The sequence below is a fragment of the Argiope bruennichi genome, chromosome 9, assembly GCF_947563725.1.
Source record: "Argiope bruennichi chromosome 9, qqArgBrue1.1, whole genome shotgun sequence".
NCBI lineage: Eukaryota > Metazoa > Arthropoda > Arachnida > Araneae > Araneidae > Argiope > Argiope bruennichi.
This window is the reverse complement of record NC_079159.1, coordinates 43,549,689-43,574,741: the sequence shown is the minus strand read 5'-3', so window position 1 is coordinate 43,574,741 and position 25,053 is coordinate 43,549,689. Positions and strand designations below refer to the sequence as shown.

Genomic DNA, 25,053 nt, shown 5'->3' with positions numbered 1-25,053 from the left:
TTGTTTAAACTATAGGTTATTAAACTTTTGCTAAAAATTTTTTTCTGGATGGCAATTCCAAAAATTTAATTCGAAATTTTTAAAATTCTTCCTAAATTAATTTGTGAATTATATAATTAATATAATATCATTGATATCTCATTTCAAATTCTAGGATTCTAGAGCCTTACTGTAAGTAAGTACATTAGGAAATCGGATTTCCATACTGATTGCGTCTCTGGCAGCATTATATGAACATTGCTCTATCGAAGTTTAGAAGTAAAATACAGAAATTTTTCCAATGATTTTCTTGGTTCTTAAAAGTCACATACCATCAGAAAAATCTAAACACCGCCAGTAGCAAAATAAATTAATTGAATTAATACAAGAATAAAAACCTTCCTTCACAAAACATTCATATAATTTAATTAATAAAATTCTCACAAAAAGAGAGACGTTAAACCGATGCCAAATTTCAAATCAAATTACACGAACTCGGCTTTTCACCCGTCTGGGAAAGCGAGCAAATACTATTCCATAAAAGGTAAAAGCCTTGTGCAAATATTGACATTTCCCTGGTGCGATAAATCGCCAAATCGTTCCTCCTCTCAGCTTGGCGTCGTAGATTGGCGGCCCGGTAGCCGGCAAACCTAACCCCGCTCTCTGCTGCCAGCGTCTCAACGGATCTGCTCTCACTGCCTCATGTGTCTCTTGTGCGCGATGAGTGGACGCTGCTGAGCTATGGATATCTACCGCAACAGCATTTTTAGTGAACTGCAGTCCGTCCATGAAACAGGGTATTACAACGCACAGCTTTCCCTCGAAGACCGATGGCAGCAGGTACAGAACATTTCCACTCCTCTCTACCTTTTTCCTCCGCGCCACTTACTTTTTTATTATTTTTCGAATCTTTTCCCCCTCACTGTATCCGCGCGCGGTTCAAAGACTGATGCTAGAAGTTCATGTGTGATGATTGCTGAAGTGCGGGTGTTTGTTCGATGCCGGTGCAGCGGCAAGTTCATGCAGTGAATAAGAAATAAAGAAATGTCTAGCCTTTTATTTTTTTTTTGGAAGGAATAATGAAAGCGTTTTTTGAAATAATATGTACATTAGAGGTTATTCAAAAGTTACCCATGCTTATAATTCTATAGAAGTAATTCAAATATATGTATATGCTATAACATTTTGCCATCCAGGAAATTAAAAGAATACGCCGAATTCAAAAATCATAATCTAGATGGAAAAATTAATATTTTAAGATTTAATCTTTGGCATCTAACATTCTGAAATAATTTTAAAAAATAAATATATTTCAAAAAGAATTTATACGTATATTTAAAGTAGGAGGGTGGGTATCATGATCAAATATTTAATATGCTTGAATTTTTAGTATTTGAAACTTAAGAAACCACGCAATAGAAAAAAAAAATGCATTTCAAAAAAAAAAAAAAAAAAAAAGAAAGAAAGAAAGATCTAATCATAATTTCAATTTAATTGGAAAGATCTTTTTTCTTTTAAAATCTGTTGACATCCAAAATTTCCGAGATCATCCAAACGAATAAACTTATTTCCTCTTTATCGACAATTTCTCTTTTTAATGTAATGAGTTTTTTTAATCATTTAATAGGAAAAAAAGCGGAGGAAAGAATACAGCTTAATAAAGACATTTCTGATTATACAAAAATACAAGGAAATATATTCCAGCTTAAAATTATATCCCTGTTACTTATTTAAATGAATTTTTTCAGTGCCTGTGCTGTGATTTCGATTGGCTGATTTATGATTGCAATTTTCTGATTACTAATTTAAAATTGTATTTGATATATAAATTTTCATTTTGTATATTCTTTAAATTTGGATACTATTCTTTAAACCCCTTATTTGCAAAATTATTAGTATTTCTAATAATAAGCTTTAAAAATGGATTGAACGCATTCAGCTTGCTTAACATTCTATCCTCTCTCCCCCCCCCTTCCCCTTACACTAGCTGTACTGCGCACGCGGGTACTGAGAAACTGAACGTTTGTAGCTGGTATAGACTACCGATAATCATTATTCTAGATGATTTGCAAATATATACTGTGTGCAAAATTCTAGAATTTACAAACGCGCATGCAGTAACGTAAATGTTATTTCCCAAGCAGCAAACTGTTTATAGGCTAATCTAGAATTTCTTCGTTTTCAGTTTTCAATTGATTTTGACAGCGGACATGGCAAAATATCTAAATTAGAAATATAAAATAAAATGTTTTATAATTTTTTAAAATAAAATGCTTTGTAGAATGAGATTGTTTATCCATCATACAGTTAGTTATCTGTGAATAATATTTATTCACAGATAACTAATGTTCACAGATGCTGCCAATTTTTATTCTATAAATTATCTTTACTCTGAAGAACTCTGAATTATATATTAAAGAATTTTATAAAATATATTAAATCTTGCATTAAAAATACTAATTGTGATATTAAGTTGAAAACATTGATATGTAATACGTTGAAAAAGTTAAAAATGATTTAAGCTACAAATTTATATAAAGTTGCTATTTCCTGTGTTGCGAAAACATAATGTTGTTTAGTAATTTAAAAATTGTGTCTTATTTTTTACTTAATGGAAATTGCATTTTATAAATAAAATAGTTTGGTTATTGTTTGCTCTTTTTTCTATCTTGCAATTCTAGTAACAAAATTAAAAAATAATCAATCAAAAAATTAAATCTTATGTTTTATTTATCTAAACGTCATTTTAGAAGCGTCAAAATAATTATTTGTATTAATTTCAAAAAACATTAAAAACAACATTCACTGCAAAAATAAGCACTCATTTTTTAATGTTGTTTTATCGAAGTTAAAAATGCCGGTTGGCGACTAATTTGGCTGACTTTTTCCTAAGGGTCAAAAAATCTTCATCATCATTATTTTCGATTAGAAGAGAAAATAGGTCAAACATGTGTTTTCGAAATCCTCTTTAGATGGATATTCATGAATTTCTAACATGCGAAATGTGAACCTGTTTCATTGGATTTCTTTAAAAAGATTTGTCCTATTTTTAATACTTTATGGCAGACGATATTGATTGATAAAACAGAACAATTCAATTCTACTTTCATATTCGGTTCGCAGCTGGAATGCAAGATAAGATATTTGTGGGTTATTTACAACATTGTTGCGAATTACTGTGATCATTTTAGTTCTAAAAATAAATTTAAAAAAAGCAAATCGTTTTCATAATAAATAATTTTAAGAATAAATATTTATTTGTTTTATTAGATCTTTAAAACGTCTAAAAAGATTTATTAAATTAAGGAAGTTGAGCAAAACAATTAATTATTTTAATTTTATAATAATACAGTAAATAGCAGCCGATTTATTTATTTTAGCCATAATTTTATCATGCAAACGGATCTAAATTAAACACTTAGTAAAAATAAAGTGAAATCGTGAGTTTCAACTAATTAAATTTCGTGATCTGGCAATTTTTCGTGCGAACAAAATTAGCTGGACTACATATATTTTCAAAAAGGTAATTTTTCTTGTAATTTCAAGTTTCAATAGAAGGAAGTTAAATTATTGTTTTTTATATTTTGTTATGAGCAGAAGTAGCATCAATGAATTAAAAAAATGCAACGTTGTTGCCAATATGATCTAGCTTTTGAATTACTAATACCAAAGTGAAACATTTTTGTCACGCTTACTGGAGGATGAACGTTAGTTATAATTCATTATTATCGCGTTTGTTGTCTACAACGCTGCACTTATTACATTTTAGTCTGAATAATTGATGATGCTCAACAACTAAAGTGAAGTGAAGTGATTCAGAAAATTATTGATTAGTAATGTAATTACTAATCAATAATTGATTAGTAATGTATAGAGAAAACAAATGAAAACGAATTTAATATGCGTATTAAACGATAAACGTAATAAACGAATTTAATACGCGTATTAATATAATCAATAAATATTATATATCCTCTACATTCAAATAAATTTTCTGTCTATACGATAACAGATTTCATGTAAGGAAGTAAAAAAGAAGTTGTTATTAAATCAAAATGTTTTCTAATCTGTTGAAATTTTTGAATTATATATGAAAAATATATCTATAATTATTTGATTAATAAAGTCTTTTTGTTTACTGTCTATATTAACCCTCTGTCTGAGTAATTCTTTAAAATCACTATTTAGATGCGATGTTTGCAAATAAGTTCAAATATTTTTCAAGAAAAGTGAACTGATACTATATGTTACTCGATAATAATATAATATAATAAAAATCTGTAATCATAAAAATAAACATTCTAAACTGCGAAAAGCGCGGTATGCAACAGAAACAACCCGCGGAAATCGCAGGATACGCAGCTGGAGGGTTAAATATCTATTTCAATAAAAGAAAGAAAAAAAAAAAGAATTGATCAAATGTTTTTGTTCAAATGCTATTGAACCTTTTAAATTAATGTAAGATATTGCTCATACACTATATATTTAATATTACTCTGCTTATAATTAAATTTTATATAACTGCGCTGCTGAAAGTGAAGAAATTTATAATGCTGGTTTAATTTTAGAAAAAGGAGACGAAAATACTGTGATTAATCTTTTGAAAGCGAAAAATTCTCTTTTATTCTTCCGAAATTTTATTTAAGATAATAGTTTTTATTTCATTCATTCTTTCTATTTGTATTACCGACTCACGTTGTAATCTCTTTAAAAACGAAGATTGTTGTTCGTAATATTTTTTTTCTGGTTTATGTACTTTTTATTTTTTCTTTGCTTCCGATGCTTTCAATCGGAAGCAAAAAACACTGTGAAAATAAAACATTAATAATAAAAAACAAGACATTAATGAAATATATCGAATATTCAGCTGATCAAACATCAGCTACATAAATGTAATAGAAGTTGAGAACACTGACCGTCAGGTATGAAGCGAAAACATAAAAACACATTATTTTTACACGCATTCTTGAGTTATATTTCTTATATAATATCTTCTGCTGATATAATTTATAAATTTTGTTTTGAAACAATTTTTGAATGAAATTATTGATTTTTGAGATAACTTATTGCTATTTAAAATTAATTTCATGACATTATTTTTAAAAGATGTACGTCGTTTTAAAATTTTCTGATTTTTATAATGATAATGATTAATTAATTTATTTATCTGTACTAAACTTGTAAATTTGATATGTCTGTTATAACATTTGGTATTCTGAAATATTTATATTTAGTTACGATTGTAAGAAGTTTTCCTTCGTTGTCTTTATAACGACAAATAAAGAATTTTTTTATTTGAATTATTCAAACAATGCTATCTCAAAAATGTATCTAATATCAATGGAATCATTAGTGAAATAGATTTTGTGAGTTTCATTTAGAAGTTTCACGCTTAACTTTTTGATCGCGAAAAAATCACACCGCTTCTCCTCACACGTAGCAGGTTAGAGAGATACTGTGTTCACTTTTCAACCTTGACCTTTTTATTTATTTATTTAAAGAAATTTAAGATATACCATGATTATTTAAGTTTAACTTTATCACATGTTACTGCATTTCATCGTATCAAAAAAGTTGCTGATATTCAAAAAATTCGCTTGTAAAAAAATAATGCCGTTCACTTTCAGTTTGAAACTCAGAAAAGGCGTTATTAAAATGACGCTAGTCTGAGTGGCTGATTTAAAAGAACTCTCCATGAAGCGCGTTCTTTCTTTCTTGTTTTTTTATTGTTCATTTCTTTCTCTCTTTTTTTATTTGTTCTTTTTCTTCTTTTTTTTTTTTTTCCCCCCCTTCTCCCTCTTGACTGAGAACGCAATGTGAGCCTCAGGTTTGCGTAAGATGAGGGGGAAAAGTGGGAACGAGAAATTTGCAGTTTTACGTTTTATAGTAGAACGGTGTGCATTTTTTTTTTTTTTTTCGAAATGTTTGCTCGTTTCCATGAAATGATAGTTTTTCACAAACTTTACGGAATTTCGAATAAGTTCTCTTTCACTCTCTTTCTTTCTTTCTTTCTTCTGATTTTAAATGCGTTGCTAAAAATAAATTCGACGAAATGCCCCCCCCCCCTATTTTTTAAGACCGACCCTATTTTTTGTTATTTTCGATCAACTTACGTTATGCAGTAGATATGATTTTATCCTTTTTTTTATTAAAAAAAGTGAATGAAAGGGCTAATTATTATAGTTGGGTTTTTATATTTGAAAAAGATGCATTAATAATGTGGAATTTAAACACTTCAAATTTTTTTGTTTGTTTGAATCACGAAATCTATAACAGCGGCTATAGAGAAAGTTTAACTAATATTTAATGTTTTTCCCATAACTAAGAAAGCTTTATTCCTATCTCAACATTGAAAACAATGTGTTGATTTTTGATGTAAATATTCTGTGCATTATTTTCAGACCTTACCATAATTCATTAAATGCTCTGTACACGTTTTTTTTTTTGTAAGTTGCTTTTTTTTAAAACAGAATTAATACTCTAAATTAGTGTTTTTATTTTATTTGACGTACAAAAATAAATATATAAAAGCAATGTGGTATATTTATCCGGCAAAAAAAAAAAAAAATGATTTTTTTTTTTTAATTTGAGTGCTTATTTTGCTAGTGAAAAATTGCAATGTCCAGAGTACTGTGATTTAACAACAGCATACATATTTCTTAGAATTTTAGCTTTGATACAAACAACGTCTTAATATCTTTAAATGAGGATGATTGCGCGTATTTTTAATATTTTTCGATTTAATATAAATCGATAATAGTATCTTAGGTATTAAATATTCATATATGTTTGAAGAATTTAAATGAGATCTTGAAATCAAACTAAATATTAATTTATTGGATTAGAATAAAATATTATATTTTATTGCATTTATATCGCATCCTTTCTGCTTCCAGATTTTATGATGTATTTATTTTCAGCGTGACTTTTATCATTTAACTAAGAACAAGATTTAATCTACATTATGTTGGATTATTTTTTATTCCTTTCGTTCACATTTCCATTTCGAAAAATTCCTTCGCTTGTTTGCATTGCATAAACAATTCTAGTGTCAAAATTAAGAACAGTAGATTGTTCGAATTCCTTTCTTTTTGTTCTTGCACTCCAAACAAATTGCTAGAACAATTCTCCCGCCTGTTTTTTATTCCGAGTTAATTTCCGCTGCCACCGAAGATTAAACAAACTTTTCCAACCGACACCAACGCGTCTGTTAAATCGTTTGTCTTTCTTGGTTAATCTTGAGTTCACCAGGAAAGGACCGTAAGATAGCGCATGTTTTTCCTTAACATGCTCTGTGATTTAATCTTCTGCCATTGGTCGTAAACTCAAGCATTTGTCCAAGGACAACCATTCTAAAGATAACATTCGATTATCCAGTAAGCACTTGTAGTTATTATCTTCGCTCGAGACGTTTGAAATTGTTGAATTCTCGTGAAATCTCGTCTGAGTGCGGTATTTACCACTTCCATCTTCGCCAAGTTTTGTCAGCTATTATGTTAATAGTGTGGAAAGCTTGTCTTGTAATAAATTTCATGTCATGAAAACATCATTCACATCAAGATTGTTTTTTATAGAGCACGTATATCTTCCATGCATGCAGATTTTTTTATTGTAGGTTTTATTCAACGCATTGTTCCTTTTATTTATTGTTATTTTTTTATATATATTTGGAATATTTGCTTTACTCAGAAAATAGGAATTTTCTTGGTAAATTCTTTAAATATCGTCTCTGAAAAACAAAATTTATAAATAGCAATTTGAATTAAGATTGGCATTATTTTAATTTTAGATAAATGCTATGCATTTGAAATGAAGAAATGATTAAAATATGTAGGAACTGCTAGTTTTTATTTGATAATGAAAAATCATATCAAGGAAAGGAAATCATAAAATAAAAATAGATTAAAGAAATCTTGAAAGTAAATTCCTTTTTAGAGGGTAAAATTCAATTGAAAGGCGATGTTAATATTTTTTTTAAAGAATAATTTCATAAGTTCCATTGCAAAAAAGTTCAAAATCATTGATTTCATTGGATGTTCTTAGATGAAATATTGTATGATAAAACTATGTCAATTTCTATGATATTGATTTAAAAAAATCATAATCTCATGTGGTGTTTGAAAATACAACGTAAATTCCACTTATTTATTTTTTTCAAAGGCGCCCAAATTTAGCCCATCTTTACCTATACATGCATAATAATAATGGCATTCTACTTTAAATTTTAATTCCTCTTAAAAATTTAACAGTAAACATTTACTTGGGAAATAGTATAGATTCACATTCTTTTTAAGATAAAGGTAAGAAAATAGAAATTTCTTAAAGGAAGCGGTCAATATAGAAACTTTCTCCATCTACATTTTACCCATTTTTTTAAAACCCGGAATGAAGAAAGTACTTTCATCTGTTCTATTGTTTCCCATTGTCCCAATTCTTAATATTAAATCGATTCATTGGAATTGTTTCAGCTATCTAACAGGAAATGAGACAAGTAAAACTGTAAATCTTCCATTTGAACTTACTGTTGTATTTGTTTTGAGATTTATCCTTAAATTTTAAAACGTTCGTGACTCTCTCTCTCTTTTAAACTGATTGATGTATTCAAGGCAAAGGAAATCGAATCCATTGCTTAATTGAGCCATTATTTGAGATTTACTGTATTCTGAGAAAAGTATTTTATTTCACGTGAAAAAGAAGACTGGAGCTTCAGCATTTTATGTTACACAATTTTATCGGAAGTTCACTTTTTAAAAAGGAAAGTTTCAACATTTATGCTTAATTTTTTAAAAATAAAAATTCATCGTTTTTCAATTATTAAGACCATTAAATATATATTATAAATGTTCTTATTAAAATATTTGAGGGATTTAAGAAATAAAACAAAGCATATTTGTCTGTAACTTACGAATTTTAAATCGGTACACTAGATGGATAAGATACAAATACAAAACATTCTAGAATCATAATTAATAATAATAATAAATATTAATTTTAAATAATACGAAAGAATTGTCTGTTCGTTATTTTCCATTAATCGTAATAAATCGTTCGTTTCATAATCATTCTAGAATAATAATAAAAAATATTAATTTTTAAATAACATGAAAAAATCGTCTCTTCATTATTTTTCATTTATCATCAGAATTCATCCAGATAATGGTAGTTCAAGCAAAACTCATGGAATGATGAGAAATAGTTTCGATTTTATTAAGCTTAACACTAGATGGATAAAATACCAATACAAAACATTCTAGAATAATAAAAAAAGTATTTATTTTTAAATAACATGAAAAAATTGTCTGTTCGTTATTTTTCATTAATCGTCAGAATAATTCTAGAATAATAAAAAAAAAATTATTAATTTTTAAATAATATGAAAAAATTGTCCGTTATTTTTCATTAATAATCAGAATTCACCCAGGTTAAGGTAATTCAAGCAAAATTCATTGAATGATGGGAAATAGTTTGGATTTTATTCAGTTTAACGGATATTGATGGTGTGATAGTTAATACCTTTAAAGCGATCATCAGTTACCTCATTTTATGTTATTTAAATATCCGCAAAAGGATATCTTACCTGATGAAAAATTATTACATGCTACTTTTGCATTCAAATTTATTCTGTCTGCTATTTGAAGGTGAAATCTGCAGGAAACAGAGATCCAAATTCAAGATGGAATATTAACATTCTGGTGACTCAGCTATTAATGGTTGTTAACCTTTGATCTAAGCTTATTTAAAAGAAACAAAATTTAATGCTTGGCAGGTTTAATTTGTATAAACCTTTCAGGATGTAAGCCATATATGTATCGTCCAGTCGTCTCGGGAAAGTGTAAACCGCGAGCACATGTTGGCTGTCGAAGTCTCGTTTTGGATTTGTGCCAATTTCAAGGGTTGAGTGTTCTTCAGTAGTCTTCTGATTTGCAATTTGTTCTTCCTGTTCCAGTGCGTTCACAAGCCGGGGATATTTGCTAAGTTCAGTTTTCGGTTTCTTCGTCTGGTTTTTGTTACGTCTGCTGCCGTTAAACTGAAAAATAGGCACTGCTTAATTTATTAAATATGAAAACTTACTAAAAACTTTAGTAATATTAAGCTAACATTATTATTTTTTACTATTTTTGCATAGGTAGTCAAGTAGATCAGAAATAAATTGTTGCCAGTTACTCTACCTAAACAATTATTTTAAGTTGAGTTTTTGTTTTGTCCGTTTTGTATTATTTTGATTTCTACAAATTAAATTTTCTTTTTCAGTGACTATTTAAAAGCTTCCTGATATTCCTAAAATTCATTGGGGATTTTTTTTTTTCTAGTCTACTTATCAGTTGTAAAGTAACAATGTTTTTTGTAAAGGTCTTCTAAAACTGATGAACTAGAACTAATTACTAATAGAATCAGTATCAATCTAACATGTGGAATTCTTTTAGATCGATATTAATAAAAAAGATAATTTAAATTATTGATGTATGATCTTAATCATTTTTTTTTTGTACAAGCATATCTAACGTTCTGTATTTATTTTGAAATTGATTCAAAAAACATTTTTATGAAAACGTTAAAAATTCTAAAATTATCATTTTTAACAGATATTCTTTATTCTTTTCATTCCATTTATTTATTTGGCAATAGTATAGATCTGAGTTTAAACAATTGCATTAAAATGGATCGCTTTTATAAACAGTAGTGCTTGTTTTAAAATTATAATTTTCAAAATTATGCAGTTTTGATTTCTATGAATAAAATTTTCTTTTTCAACGATAAATTAGAAACTTGGTAATAATCCTAAAATTTTTTGGTGAGTATTAAAATAAGGAAATTTTAAATTACTACATAAATGATGTTATATAAATGTTTTTAGAAACTTGTCTATCGATCTCGATTATTTGGCAATTGTCTCAAAATAAATCTTTTATAAAGAAACTATATTAGTCTGAAATCAACGTTTTTTTTTTTAGTAAAGGGAAACAATATTGTAATTCAGTTTTTTTTTTTCAATAATTGCCATTACTAGAGTAAATATTTGCTGTTCTGGATTTAGTTCATATATTCGCTTTATCACTATATATATATATATATATTGTTAATTAATGTCCTCACACAATACAAACAAAATATTTTTTTAATCTTTTGACTGAATTAGTTTTACTTTAATTACTGCAGAATTTCCGACTACGAAATTTCTCTCTAACAAAGGAATGAAACTGTTTCTACGTTAATGAAGAACTATCTGGATTTTTTGCAACCGTGAGTTTAAAAAGACTTAATGGGGTTTTCTTATCATAATTACTTTAGACATTGAGAAATTAGAAGCAGGATAAGGATGCTTTATTAATTTTCGTTCATTAAACGCTTGAAATAATAGGTTAAGTTCATTAAAGGTATAAAACTTTCAGTTAGAATCCCGCCAAAAAGCCAGACACGTCACATTCGTTCACTTACGCTGTCGTACCTTGCCCTAAGGCCATTGGTCATGCACGGAAGATCCCAACCAACTAGCAAGCAGCGTTCACGCGGCCTTGCAGCTCGTATACTTGCAGATGGATATAATTTTTTTTTTTTTTGGCTTGCAGAGAGAAAGAAGGGGGGGGGGATGTTTTTATCGAAACGCGAATCGTTCCGCAAGTTGCACGACCCAAAGACGCCGAAAAAAAATCGATCCTTTTTAACGTCGACTCGAGACTGACCATTTGGATTTTCCGGGCCAATACTTGTGGGTAGTTTTCAGGTTTTTCTTCCAATAAACTGCTAGAAAGATAAGAACAGTGATGGGTGTTGTTCTCAGGAGACTTTGAAGCCCATTTGTGGGAATTTATTGAAAGTGAATTTTCTTTTACTCGTCTCTCTCTCTCGTATTGGAGAATAGATTTGTCCAACTTCTTTATTTATATGATTTTTACATCATTTGTTGAAGCCTTTCCCCCCCCCCCTTTTCCTGGCCAATCTAGAAATTGAAGTAATGACATTGGCAATATCATTACTCTTACTATTCTGATGACTTCCAAATTAAAATAATCCATTTTTACTTTCTCGTGCATGAAATATAAAGAAGGCATAGCAATCCTCTGTACATTCGAACTCCGGATTTTGAGGAATCACTAATGTTTAAAACCTTCCTAAATTCAAAAAAAAAAAAAAACGCATTTTTGGCATTATATGTGTCTGTCTATAAAAACGATGACTCAAAACCCTTTGTACTAAACGCCGAAAATTTGCTAAATAGGCTTAAAACAAAATTTCTAAATTTCTATTAAATTTTGAATGAAATCTATTTATAGGAAATCTGTCTATTGGTTTTGAGTTCAGTTGAACTCACTAACTACAAAATATAAAGAGCTAATTAGATAAACTTTGGTACACAGATTAAATATCCAAAATGCAGATTTTTATCAAATTTTGAATCATGTATGTCAAATGGTGGGCCGTCTGTCGATCCGTACTTTCGATACATGTAATTGCAGGAACTGTTTTATTCAAGTGAATTACATTAATGTCCAATTTTGAAGCAACATTAGAGCTATTTAGGGCCAGATTAATTAATTTTGAATCGCGGTCAGATGACGAGGGCGGCAACTGAGCACGTATCTCCGATCTGCAAATTACCGCAATATACTAGCGGGAGGACAATATTAACTGAAAAGAGCTATAAGGAGAGAAGCTACATATTGCTTCATTATCTTTGTTGTATACTAATGAGTGCGATACTAGATGCTTTAAAAAATTAATGTATTTCAACTGCATCTAGTTTTATATATCAATAATAGTCCATGTATTGTATAATAGGGTTTTATATTGAAAAGGAAGTTGAATTTTCTTTTAAATTCAGAATTAATGTAGCTTCAAAACAACCCCCCCCCAAAAAAAAACCCTTGTATTTATATAGCTTTTCGGTCGATAAAAGGATTTCTGTTATCATTGCATTACCTTAAACTTTTTTCTTTTTCTGCGTACAATGTATCTAAATATTATTCATTTTTGCATTATAATTTTCATTTACCATGACCCAATTTTAAATATTGACAAATAATCCATTCAATATATCAATTTAATCCATTACATTTGCCTACTCATTAATTTTCTTTAAAAAAAAATTTTTTTTTTTTTTTTTTAGCTTTTTTTTGGTTTGTTACTAAAGGGAATATGAATTTAGGCGAATATCGATTTTTACAAAGCTTAATGGGTGATATCGTTATCGAGTTTTAATGGCCACTTTTGTGTTTCATAAGAGACTATTTTTAAATTGTTTGAGAAACGCTTCTCTGTAGATATTATGATAACGATGTGATTAACCTTCTTTTTAAGGGATTATTTATATATTTCGACGTTGGACTCACTTTATGGTATTGAATTGAAAATTAATGACCAAAATTGAAAAGATGTTTCCAGAATTTTTTTTATTTTTTAGACTTACGAGCATTGAGCAGCAGCTGCCAGGAGGTAGGTTCTCTTTATTATTATTATTATTTTTCCTCCCCCCACGATAATTTTTTTTTATTTGAAGTCCAATTGCTCTAATGGAGGTAAGTAATTTTAAGCAGGAAGTATTGAATCACTGTGTGTGTGTGTTTTTAATGCATAAAATATACATAATACATACAGTATTACATTTCTTTTACACTTTCCAAGGTGGAATTTTGAAGTTAATTATACGAAATTGTTTACATATATAATCACTGCTAGAGGTCTCATGAAATTTTTCTCCCATATTTCTTAATATTTAAGGTTCATTCCTCTTTTTCCCTGAAATATGGATTTTAGGCAAGGCCGTAAGCATCATAAATGCTGATTTTTTTATTATTTTTTTATTTTTTTTATTTTCAGAGCCTCTCACATGAGTGTTTTGTACTTTGTAGAATAATAAAGAAAACCGAGTAAACATTTTGAACTCTTTTTTTTTTTATCAAACAATTGATATTAAAATTTGACACAAAGTTGCAGTTTTAGTTAGAAGGTTACTTATCAAATTTCATACTTTTTCTAATCATACTTCATTTTTCTTTCTTCAAATTTCATTCTTCTTCTTGCCATATTTCATTCTTCTTACTTCAAATTTCATTCTTCTTGCCATATTTCATTCTTCTTACTTCTAAATTCATTCTTCCATGCGTTCTAGAGTTATCGCGCTCGTGTACATGCGGATGAATGCACAGACCGACAGACAATTAAGTTGACAGATTTGATTCAATATTTAATATGAACACTGAATAATATGAACCTTTAAAACACTGTGCAAACATAATCAATGAAATATACTATTTTTGATCAACATTTCCCGAATGCCAAATTAATTTGTGCTTGTAAATTCATTTTATGAAATAAAATACCTTTAAATTATTTCCATTTGTTTGTATTTTTCTTTCTTTAGACATGCATTACATGATCGTTACTATTTTGTGGATTGCATTAACAGTATGGTAATTTTAATCATTTCACTGAAAAATCTTGAAATATTTTTAAAAAAATTGAGATTAAAAATTTGAGAAATTATTTATATCTAAAGACTTCACAAATTTTTAAAGAATGAAATTTTTATTCTAATCTAGTATCTCACTCCTCAGTTTACATTTTTAACATAATAATGTTAATAATGCATATTTGCTACATGCATCTTCAAAAAATGGTTTAGTATATATGCTACAGAGCCTACCGTGAGTTGGTATAGCTACCAAATGTACAGATTTGCAGATGTTTACTAAGAATTTTTTTTGAAAATTTTAATAATGTTTTAACGTTTTTCCTCAATAAATTCGGGGCATTTTATTACAAGAAAAACAAATTTACACCAATCTAAAACAGAAAAAATAAATTTTTAAATAATATCAATTGCAATTCCGTACAATTTTTGTAATCTGATATGAATGTAATTTCAAAAGTGATTTGAATATGTTTCACAACAGTATTTTTCATTGTATTAATTACATTTTTGTGTGTACGTTATCACTGTTATATAATTAAGTGCAGGTTAAATAAGTTTACTAATAAGTAAAACAAATTTTAATTAAAATAAAGATGCGTGAATCAAATCTTAAACATCATCAAGTTATGACAATTTTAAATAAAGATTCGTATCTCCTTAAAAAAAAAAGATGATATTTTCTATTTTAGTTTTAGCCCTTGTTCTTCGTTTTCACTATCTATTTGTATTCTTGTGAATACAAGTTCTTCAATCAAAGATTCCACACTCCCATGAAATGTTTCTATAAATTTAAATTTTCATTGTGAAATTCTTAGAAATATCGTCACCAAATTTGAACCACCTATTTAAAAACTGCGATTGAACTTCAGTTCATTTAATACTTTATCCTATTTTTGACATTTTATTTATACTTTTAGTCAAAATTATGTGGGTTTTTTTTTCGGATAACAAAACATGTCTGCTATAAAAAAAATTATAGTTGATATATAAAAAATAGAGTATATAAAAAGATTAAAAACAAAATAAAATAATTCTCTAATCGGTTTCTCTGAATAATATCAAAAGTTTCCTTTTTCACAGATCTTAATTGGACGAATTATGACCAATTTTCTAAATCTTCTGCAAAAACCGATATTGGAATAATCGCACTTGTGTATCTTCACAATATCAATTATTCTTTTCCAAATAGTACCTTGTATAAATGACAGGCAGTAAGCACAAAACCAAATGGTGATTAATTCCAATTGTATAACTGTGCTGATTTTCTACGAAAAAAATTAACCTCATAGCTTGTAAATTTCAATAAACAAGAATTGGTGACCTCTGCTAGAAAATATCGGGTGCCAGTGTAAATGTTACGAACTTTTCCTAGAATGAGAGTCCATCCGCACGAACTTTTTCTTGTAAAGTCTAGACGCTCTAAATTTACGAATTCTGGTTTATACCCACAGCCAAAGTAAACAATCGGAGCGTTAATGGGTTAAGTGAAGCTCAGCCAATGTTAGAATGCAGGCTTCATTTTATTTTTTTATTAGGATGAGGTCATCCATAGGACGTAACCAAGTGCAGTGGGAAGCGCAATTTGGAAGTCATTATGATTGTTCTTTTGATTGTGGTGAAGCTGGGAACTTTAGTCTGGGCGCTAACCTTCCCCTTTGTTTCTCATGACTTAATTTAGTGTTGTTTAAAATCAGAATGATTGATTTAGTGTGGTCTGCGTTATGTTAAAAGTTACTTTGGTTACTTAACAGAAAAAAATAAAGAACTAACCACTGTATATCATATTCAATTAGGTGTTCATTATTCGATGAGATTTAAATTATCCATTGTATTACATCTCATTGGGAAAGCATGAGACGGTTTATTTGTTGATATGGTTGATTAGTACTAGTTATTTTCTCTTATACGAAGTATAGTAATCGTCAAAAAATTCAAACCCGTGATTTTGACGAATCTACAAATTTTAAACCTTCTTAAGTTCGAAAAACACAGATTTGAAAAATCTCCTTCTGTCTGTATGTCTGTGACTATCAAAAACGCTCTGAGATAGACTGAAGAATTTTGGTGTACTATTTTTACATCAAATTTGTAGATTCCTGTCAAATTTAGAGCAAAATCCGTTCAGAGGGAGTCTGTTTGTCCAGCTGTCCAAATATAATATAACACGATAACTATAAAACAAAAAGAGTTATGCAGATAAAATTCGGTTCACGAATTTAACGTTTATAGTATAGATACTTATCAAAGTTTTAGACAAATCCGATAAGGGGTTGACCGTCTGTCTGTCGGCACTATCAGAAACATGTAAACGCGATAACTCAAAAACGCAAATTCTTAATTATATCAAATTTGGTTTGGCATTTTATGACTACAAATGTAGTTTTGTGTCAAATTTTTGCTTCAGTTGAGTGAGATAAACGCGTCTAAACCACAAATTCGATTTTCGGATACAATTAAGCGCATGCTTGTGAATAATCGCCAAAGAACTCGCCAAGGATCAAACGATACAATCAGTAAAAATACCAAATTCACACTGAAAGTTAGTATTTTATCATTATTGTACGCGAATGCCATGCAAGGCATTCTTTGGAATAATACCTTTATTAGAATGTATGCCAGAAAGCTCTGGAGATACTACTCCCGCTTATTAAGTAAGAATTTAAGATATCTCCATGCCACTTAAAATACACCTAAAATACAGCTGTTGGTTATAAAATACAAATTTTTAGCCTTGTTTAAGGTACCATGATAATATATTTTCTAGAAAATCATGAAGAAAATATCATGTCAAAACCATTTTAGCCATTTAGATAATCTTGAAACCATTTAGATAATCGCGAAAAATAAATATTTACTTGTGATTGGTCATATTTGCCTAAGTGCTGAATTCCAGAAAAGCATTTCAGTTGATGAATATTGCTGTTTGACATCATTTACGAAAATTATATTGATTGATATATGAATGTATTAGATTCGAAAGAAAATTGACCATCAAGAACTGTTTTGGCTATATTGAATTTATAACATTGTTTAATCAAGACTTAACTAGTTAAGTGGCTATATTTTGGACTATCGTTCTTTGGTGTAAATTCCTAAAAATTATCAATATTTCGATATTAATCTGCGTGTTTTAAATATGCGAGGTGCTTTTATAACAAGTTTTGTATTTTCTTGTCAGTTGTTACACACTGACTTAATGTTTATGTTCAAGAATTTGTACTGTAAATGGAGAATAAAATCGCTCCTTTTTTCAACAACGTTTATAAAGATGCTTGAGAAATCGATGCCATTTACACTAGTAATTGATTTTCAGGTATCATGCCGGTTCTACCTCATATAATATATATAGAGAGAGAAAATAGAAATAATTATCTTCAAAATTTGTGCTTATGTTGTGCACATCCAACTTTTTAATCAGTTATTTGATTATTTGATCAATTCTTAGACTATGATCCACGTTCTTTAATTGGAATAGAATCGTTGAAGAATTTTTAAAGCGGTCTGATAAAAAAAATCCTTTCAATTTCATTCCTTTTCGAGTGAATTTGCAGTGTTCATAAAGAAATCGATAAGAATCTTAACTAATTAATCGGTATCGTTTGACCTTCCAATTTGTGGTTTCAATGTTACTATAGATAAATATTTAACGGCCTTATCATTCCTTTGATGTTCCGTTACAGCGGTAACACAAAAAGATAACAAATACGAAATCGAGCATTATCTGATTCGCTTGACATAAGTCATTATCCTTTTACTCTCGTGTAAATGGAAATACTGCTTTCCCTTACATTCCCCAACAAACATTGTTTAACTAGTTGAATCAAGCCTTAATATAAAATAGTTATAAGCATTACAATTTTGTTTTTATTCCATATGGCTGTGTTAATGAAAATACATGGTAAATATGGTCGACTGCTCCATAGTGTTTAATGGCAAATAATTGGCTAAACTGCGCCAAACTCATGTTTAAAAGCAAACGATTGACATAATCAATGTTTTCCGGTGAACAATCTTGTTTCAGCTTTATTTTTACTTTTTTTTTTACGTTTTTGATTACATAAATTCTACTCATGGAAAGTCCTTTTTTTCTGTACATTTTTGCTTTTATTTCAAATGGCTGTGTTAATGAAACTTTCGTATACGGTAAATATAATCGACTGTTCGGTAGTGCTTATTTCTAAATGATTGGTCAAACTGTGCCAAACTTATGCTTAAAAGCAAAGGATTGAGAAAATCATTGTTAAAAAAAAGATATTAGGTAAAAATAGAACATATCATTGAATATCAGTTTATTTTTATTAGTCTAGTTCTGAATTAAAATAGTATGTTTAAAAAAATTGATTAATATAATTCAACTTGGCCGATTAAATTTTGTAATGAAATTCAAAAATGTAAACTGTAGTGCAAATTGTGGGTATTAATTTACTTGTGAAAGTTAAAATTAAAATTATAGAAGTAAAAAAAAATTAAAAGTATATATTTTTATAGATCTCTTTAACGTTAAAAGATATATTCATGTACAGTTTTATGGTTCTGCTTTATTTCAGGACGTTTCCTTTTAATAATCCTAAATATAGAACATAGAAAAATTATGTGTTGCTTGTTTTTAAATGAACATTTAAAAATAATCTTCAATAACGTTCTATATATGTTCTTTTTCGTAAAATCATTTTTAACGTGTCTTCAGACGAAAAAAACAAATAATAACTGCAAAAGCTTTTACAAGCGTTGAACTAATAAAAGGTGAAAAGGGCATTAATTTTCCAAAAAATGTATTAAATATGAATACTTATGCTTACAAAAGTTTTCTAAAATAGAAACAAAATACATTTTCAAAAATGCAGCTTCGATGCGCTTGTTTTTAAGGGAAACTAGTTTTACTCGAAGAACATCTTATAAAAAAACTTTTCTCCCAACCCTTCTTCTGCAAATCCTATTTTTCGAACTTCGTTTAAGAACTCTCGGATTTTAAAAATCCATATATTGGCTTAAAAACTCCCGTCATATCTAAAAAGTCCCCTTCTGCCAGGGGATGTGGGGGAGGAGGGAGGGTGCTTGTCTGTGCAAATATGCAATGGTCTTTTTAGGACTCGGATGAGTTCTGGATCGTGAGTGAGATGAGAATTTCTCATAAAGAAAATCCTGGCTGCAGTGATGGCTTTCTTTTCCAGCACTACTGGAAATCTTTCTTGAAGTTGTAGGTCGATGACTGAAATATTCCCTTGGATCTCTGTGGCCGTTGCCTTAGCAACGTCTGTTCCTCGTCTCGACTCTAGACATCCTCCCTTTACTTAGGATCGATGGATCTTTTCTTGAGGAAATCCAATTCCTTTTTCTTCCAGGATCTTTTTTTTTTCCTCCATCCCCCTTTTTCCTTTCCGCTTCCTCACTTTAAAAATCTCTTATTTTACGGCTTGCGGTCTAACAGATAGCCTTGGACATGGGATGGACAACAAGTTGTTGAATGGAAAAGGGAGAGATATTGGGTTCTGGTGTGTGAGGGGGGTTTCCGCTCCCAATTTTGATATGGATCTTGAGCGAGCCCCAGCTTTTTCATTATTCATAGGGTTTGCTTCGGGGACAAATATTTTCTGCTTCCCCTTCGCATAGGAACTGATTACGTATTTCAGAATTTATTGTGGTGTACGCGATATTTATTTCAGTGTTAAAATATCTGAATATTTTGTGACATTTCGAGAAATTTCTTGTTGTAATGAGTAACGATACACTTCTTATCCTGTATTTTGTTACATTTTTTTCATATAAATTTTAAATGCAACACTATTTTGGATGAGAGTCAATTCTTCATGTTAATTAAGCCGGGGGGGGGGGGGGGGTTGGAGGTGCTGAATCCGTTTGAAAATAGAAATAGTTAACTTCCCTGATTTTACCAAACATACACCGCAGGATTTTTACTCCCCCGCTCCCCTCTTTTACATATTTCCGATGTTGCAATGAAATAAAGAGGGGGGGATGCAATCTTGGTAGAGAAAAATAATATAACTTAAAAATTTCTTTAATGTAGTTTATTTTGTAATTATTTTTTTAAAAATAAGATCTAATTTTTTTTTATATTTTATTTTTAGTGCAGTTTGTCTGTGCAAAGTTTTTCACCTTTTCTATTAATGGCTAGAAACTAAATTTGAATCGAAAAAAATATTCTAGATTAATCTAACCAAGATCCAATATATGGCAGTAAGAAAAACTGTATGCATAAATTTCTCCAGATTTGACTTGAACTATTTTTTTAAAAGATACGAAGGACTTTGAACTGAGGAGTTGGGAAGGGGGGAGATAGCCTTCTTATATTCTTGACTGTTTCGAGCCTCTTGTAATAGTGCCAATTGTCCTGCTGGATTCGTCCTTGCTACATACAGCGCAGAATTAATCCAAGAGTAGATTACACTCTGACGCGAGCCTAGTAGAAAACGAGATCTGATTTATCAGATATCAGCTAAAAACCAGCCCTACAATTGAGAATTTCTTTTAAAAAAGAATATTGTAAAATCCCGATTAACTGAACTAAATGAAGTAAAAGGCCGTGTGGATAGTTTATTTTATTTTATTTTTCACTTAAGCTATGGATTTTTGTATATATCTACAGTGCTTAATTTTCAAATGCAAAAAGCGAGTGTTTGAATATGAGTGTCAAACGAATCCAAGGATCTTTTTGTTGACTGACTACCTTATATTCTTTATAAAATTTAAAATTTCATCTTTGGAATTACAATAAGTACATCAATATGCAAGATGGTTACAAAGTCTTTATTAGCAGAAAGTATAATTGTCAAAAAAAAAAAAAAAAGAAAAAACAAACAAACTTCTATTTTATTATTGAATTAACTTGGAAAAAAACACCTTTTTATTAAGAATTATATTATACAGGATATATCTATGGATTTATCCGGAATATTATCATTAGAAATTTTTAATGTTATTTCCAATTCTGTGAGTATACATTTTTGAAATAAAGTAATGAGTTGGTTCTTTGTAAATGATAAACTTTAAAAGCAAAATTTTGGCAGAAACCTACCATGACATTAAATAATAAAAAAAAAATTTCATGATGTTTTATTTGAGAAGTTAAGTACACATACATCTTGGAACTTATTCTCTTTTCTTCTCAGAGTAAAATGAAAGTTTAAAGTAGCATTTTCATTTATCCTTAGTTTGTCATCTAAGAGGGTATGTTGTAGACATTTAATCTCTTTCTCTCAGCTGTTTTAATTACTCTTAGAAAGAGCTCTTTCTTTTCTCTTGTTTACATGTGTTTTCTTTATTAATGTCACCTTTACTTTCCTTTTCTTTAAACACTTCTTTTTATTTGACACTGTTATTTTTACCTCTTTGCAGTCAGTTTTCATAACTTATTCCCATCTCGCGATTTATCAAGTCTTTGTGTGTTTTCTCCATCTCGCAAGTTCCCGCGAGATGTCTTTTCATTTAAAATTAAAAGTTTTTTTCCTACTTGATTCATTTTCTTTTATACTACACATTCATATTCTTTACTTTCATTATTATATTCTAAGATAACAGTCTGGCTTACGGCTGTCTCAACGCAACTCATTATTAAGTCTGCATTTTCCACTTCATCAATGAAATGAAACATTCATCAGTTTTAATTTAAAAATTTCGTCTGCCGAAAAATTTTCCCGCCTTCATTTTTCATTATTTCGTTCTTGATATTAAAATTAAAAGTTTTTTTCTTTCTTTCTTAGCTTTGATTTACATTTCCTTGCTTTCATTCGTAAAATATTTTTTTATTTTATTTTATATCGTTATAAAAATATTCTACCAAATTTTTTTTCGTTTCTTAAAAAAAATAAGAACTTAAAAGGTTTATACGTTGAAAGGAATAAATTAAAGCATTATATGCGTTTAGGACATGTATTATTATTTGTTTTAATTATTGTGATGCTATTTTTAGCTATTATTTATTTTCATCTTATTATTGCAATACCTCAATTAATGGTCTAGTTCTTTTAGAACAGGAGTCGTTTGGTGTTTAAAAATACTAAAAATCTGATTCTTTAAGAACATAAATCTTTTGGTGTTTAAAAATACTGTTCTGCGCATGAGCAATATAAGCATCATACAGCATTTCAGTGATTGACTTCATCGTTTCATCTTGCTTACACTCTTTGTACCACTTTATTCTTATTTATGCTTGATTTTAATACTTTTTTTCTGTGTGAGGACGTGGTTTTGTCTTACGCTGTATTATTCTACACATGCGTTGTAAGTTTTATAATTTCAAATACTTACTTGGCATAGCTGAATATGCTCAGTCAGATCAAGTGATATCTAGAAAGTAAATATATAATTGTAGAATAAATTTCTCAAGCGCTAAATTAACACATAATGCATGATTTTAAACATTTAAAAACCATTTTTCCAGCATTCGGTTTAGTTTTTATTTTCTAAGTTTTGGTAAAAAATTCTGTTTATGTTTGGTTATGGATATTTTACAATCTAACCACTTTCTTCTTTTTGTGTCTATCCTTCTTCTCAAGCTAATATGAATAAAATCCTTAATTGTTCCTTTTGTTTTCTCCATTCTCTTGTAAGATTAATCGTATCAGATTTAAAATTATTATATTATGCATAAACAAGACACTTCATTATTTCTTTTTTAAATTTAAGGCCATTACTGCCATTTTTTTGTGCAATAACTATTTTTTGTTTTATAATTACGTTATTCTTCTAAGTCATTCAACTTTCTTTTTTTTACAGAATATAACTCGTTTGCCATTTAATTACACTTTTCTGCGCATGAGCGAAATGTTGTATGATTTGAATTAAACACGTGACGTAGTTAAAATTGCACATTCGTATCCAGTGACTTCTTTTAAAAAGTTCATAGCCACAGGCATTTCACATCTGCGTGATTCAGAATCGTTACGATTGTGCATAACGGTGCAGAGGATGATTAGAAGGAAAGTAAGGGAGAGCGAGCGAAAGAGGAAAATAAAGATACGATGATAGAGGTGCACATTGGACTTCTTTACGACCGGAAATCTCATTAACCGCGCAAGAACTTCTTTCCGAGGAATATATTCCACAATGAGCCTGTAATGTCTACCTCATACTGCGAAAAGATACAGAATCAGGCTTTTATGGTGTTTCCTGCGACAATAAAAGTCTGGAATTTTATACGTATAAACATCGAAGAATATGAATGTTCTTCGTTCCATCCGTCGTGATGTGAGAAGTTATTGAAAATTGTGTTGGAATGAGCTGTCTGATTACCTTGCATTCGTCCATTTCTATGTCCTTGGGAAAAGTACGATTTCCCGGCTTTTGAATTCCATTTTAATGAGTTCGTCTTCCACGTATCTCGAGTTGAGTAGTCATTATTCTGTATTCTGCGAATCGTTGCCATTTTTTGGCTGATAAATTCTTTACTTTGTAAAGTATGCTTGGTTTAAAATATTTTTTTTCTCTATTTAATTATATTAGTAGAGTAAAAGTGTTGATTTTTAATTGTTAAACTGCTGTTTAAAAAAATGTCTTGCGAAATATTTTTAAGCATTTTGAAATTCGAGAATTAAAAAGTTTCATTAAAGTTAAAAATGTTTTCTATTGAATAGTAATATTTGTTTATCTGAGAAATTTGCAGATAAATAAATATTGCTATTCAATTTGTGTTACTATTTGGTTTTGTGTTGGCAGATTTTGAAATTTCTGAGGACCACTATAACTTCATTCTGTTCTTTTTCTATCTTCATTTTCTTTTTCCTTCATTTTTTTCTCTAAAAAAATTAAATCTATCTAACAATTAAAGACACATAAACTTTTACAAATTATTTATAAGATTTAAAAATATTTTCATTTAAATCTGAATGAGTGAATATATATTGTTTTTCTAATAGCTATTCTTATTAATTTTTTAAATTATATTTAAAATTTTAATCGTATTTCTAATTAGATATTAAAAATTAAATATTACTAGTGTAATTTAAAGTTTATAGTTTGAAAAGTAAGTGCTTCGCTTTCGCTTTTTGCTGTGATAGTTAAAATAAATCTGGAATTCTTCACACAAAACAAACAAAATGAATTTTCAATTCGTAGTTTGATTTTCTTTTTAATATTTTGTAAATTCGAAAGTAAGTGAAAGATATTTTTAAATTATTGTCCCTAATTGAAAGAAATTTTGTGTACATATCTGAAACATTTAGTATAATACTATATAAAATAAATAAACTATTTAGTATAATACTATAAATATAATAATAATATAATTTAGTATTATACTATTATGCTATTTAATATTATTTAAATCCGCTTAATTTTTCCAAAAATGTAATTTTGCTTTTTTATTTTTCAGCTGTTAATTAGACCTTGTAACTTATTTTCAGCTCATAAGAGAAGCTTAATTCTTTTTTCAATCTAATTGGCATAATCTCTTAATGTTATTAAAAACATTTATATTTTTTGTAATTAATTCATACTCTTAAAAGTGATACTCTAAATCTGTTTATATTTACAAGAATAAAATAGTATCACCCACATGGGTGCTGTTTGTTTCCTTCTTTGTAATCGTCAGAATTAGTGTCGAAACCCGGGCGGAAACATCAAAATGAAAGAAAAAGGAGGCCACTAAAGAACTCCTCGGCCCTATAATCATTTACCCTCGTTTCGTTCTGCCTGAATAAACGACAGCG

At 28.9% G+C, this 25,053-nt stretch overlaps 1 protein-coding gene across 1 annotated transcript in view; it reads left to right on the top strand.

Annotated features, from left to right (window-relative positions):
• Nucleotides 1–657: 657 nt before the first annotated feature.
• Nucleotides 658–25,053, top strand: part of LOC129983864 (Krueppel-like factor 7) — a 184,611-nt gene continuing 160,215 nt past the window's right edge. Inside the window, exon 1 of the mRNA XM_056093532.1 lies at nt 658–819. Coding sequence (XP_055949507.1) covers nt 721–819 — 99 coding nt within the window. The 5' untranslated portion in view covers nt 658–720. The remainder of the gene's footprint in view (nt 820–25,053) is intronic.